The 1,635-nt window shown below is 30.1% G+C and overlaps 1 protein-coding gene across 1 annotated transcript; it reads right to left on the reverse strand.

Moving 5' to 3' along the window:
• LOC113371362 (mRNA-binding protein PUF3-like) lies at positions 1–1,474 on the reverse strand. The gene is made up of 2 exons (XM_026611990.1): positions 1,418–1,474; positions 1–930 (listed from the first exon to the last, which is right to left on the reverse strand). The coding sequence occupies exons 1-2, from the start codon at positions 1,472–1,474 to the stop codon at positions 1–3; spliced, it is 987 nt and encodes a 328-aa protein (XP_026467775.1).
• Between the last annotated feature and the right edge of the window lie 161 nt (positions 1,475–1,635).

Genomic DNA, 1,635 nt, shown 5'->3' on the forward strand with positions numbered 1-1,635 from the left:
TTATTTTTGTTCATCAGGAATAATTGATTCTATAGCTGTTGATTCTAATGGAGTTGTTTCAAGTTCCTGATTTAATGGAATTATATCCTGTTCTTGTTGTATATTCGATGGTATATCAATTGGCGATTCGATAGGGATGACTGGATTTGCTGGTTCTTCAACTGGAATATTAAATTCTTGATCTGAAGTTGGTTTGTTTTCTTCTACAATCGGTACTTGTTCAGCAACACTTTGTTGTTGACTCGGTTGCAGTAACAATTCCTCTTGAGGTGATTGGAAGAGGTTATCAACTGGATATTGTAATTCATTGGGTGCATTGGATTCAATAGGTAGATTATTCTGCGGTTCGAAATTTTGATTAGGGCTATTTGTTATTTGGCTAGGTATATTTGAATTTGATTGCTGCGAGTCTTGATAAGCGACCACTGGATTCCAGTTTTGAGGTGATTGGTTTTGACTTTGCATAAATTCATTTAAATTGCCTATTTGTGGATTAGATTCATAATATGGATCCCAATTTCCTACTTGATTCGGTGCTGAGTTATCTGGATATGGTTGTTCCCAAGAATTGCCTATATTTACATTAACTGGATAACCTTGGTTTGGATCAAATGAAGGGTTAATATTATCCTGATATATTGGGTATGCCGTAGTCGGATTAGATGGATTTAAATTAGGTTGATATGGTACGCCCTGAGCATTTGGATACCATGCATTTGGGTATCCTGGATTAAAAAATGGATTCCACAAGTAAGGATTATACATATTATATGGGTAATTGTAATCAAAATTCGGTACATTTTGTTCATCTTGTTCTTGTTGTATATTTTGTTTATATGGATTTCTTTGTCGCCAATAATCCAAAAAACACCTTCGAACTCTATTGCGTTCATTCCTCCTTGTCAAACCTAAATGTTCATCATGGTAGTGCTGTAAATTTTACGAAATAAAAATAAAGATGGTTAACTAGAAGCAAATATATTTTATAGTTGTCTTTCGAATATATTGAGATATTCTTGTTGATTTACAAGATTTACAACTTCAATACAAATATTTCGAGAATATATTGTTTTAGTTGGTTTGTTGTGATGTTTTTGTTGAAAAATTATATGAACGAATTTGATAATTCAAAAACGATTTGAAAATATTTATTGGAAAGCGCGCTCAAGGCGTTTCTCAGTAACTAATTTTTAAACATTTATTAGTAATTTGTTGTTCACGGTTTAAAATTATATTTTTCTAACTTTAAACTAATTCTGCAAATAATGGAAATTGACTGCTCAAGACAATATTTTAAAAATTTTAAGATATCAAAATAGATCTTATGTCAGTAGAAACATAAAACTTTTCAAACAACTACTCTAAAATAATTGAAAGAAACAAAATGTGGTTAAAATTGCAATAAAAATGTACTTACATGATGTGTATAAGCATAATTGATCAATAGGGTAATCATGAAAGCTTTAGGTAACATTGTAAAATTTTATGTTGGCACTAGCTATTTTATTTTTCTATTGAAAAATTATTTCATTGGGAGATCATATATAGATTTTTTCCGAAATATATGTGAGTGTCTCAGACATTGTAGATATTTATTTAACAATTTTCAAACAAAGGATTTTAATGATTGAATAA

Source organism: Ctenocephalides felis, unplaced genomic scaffold, assembly GCF_003426905.1.
Source record: "Ctenocephalides felis isolate EL2017-DRISC unplaced genomic scaffold, ASM342690v1 CF-g0.4_SCAFFOLD_01492, whole genome shotgun sequence".
NCBI classification, from domain to species: domain Eukaryota; kingdom Metazoa; phylum Arthropoda; class Insecta; order Siphonaptera; family Pulicidae; genus Ctenocephalides; species Ctenocephalides felis.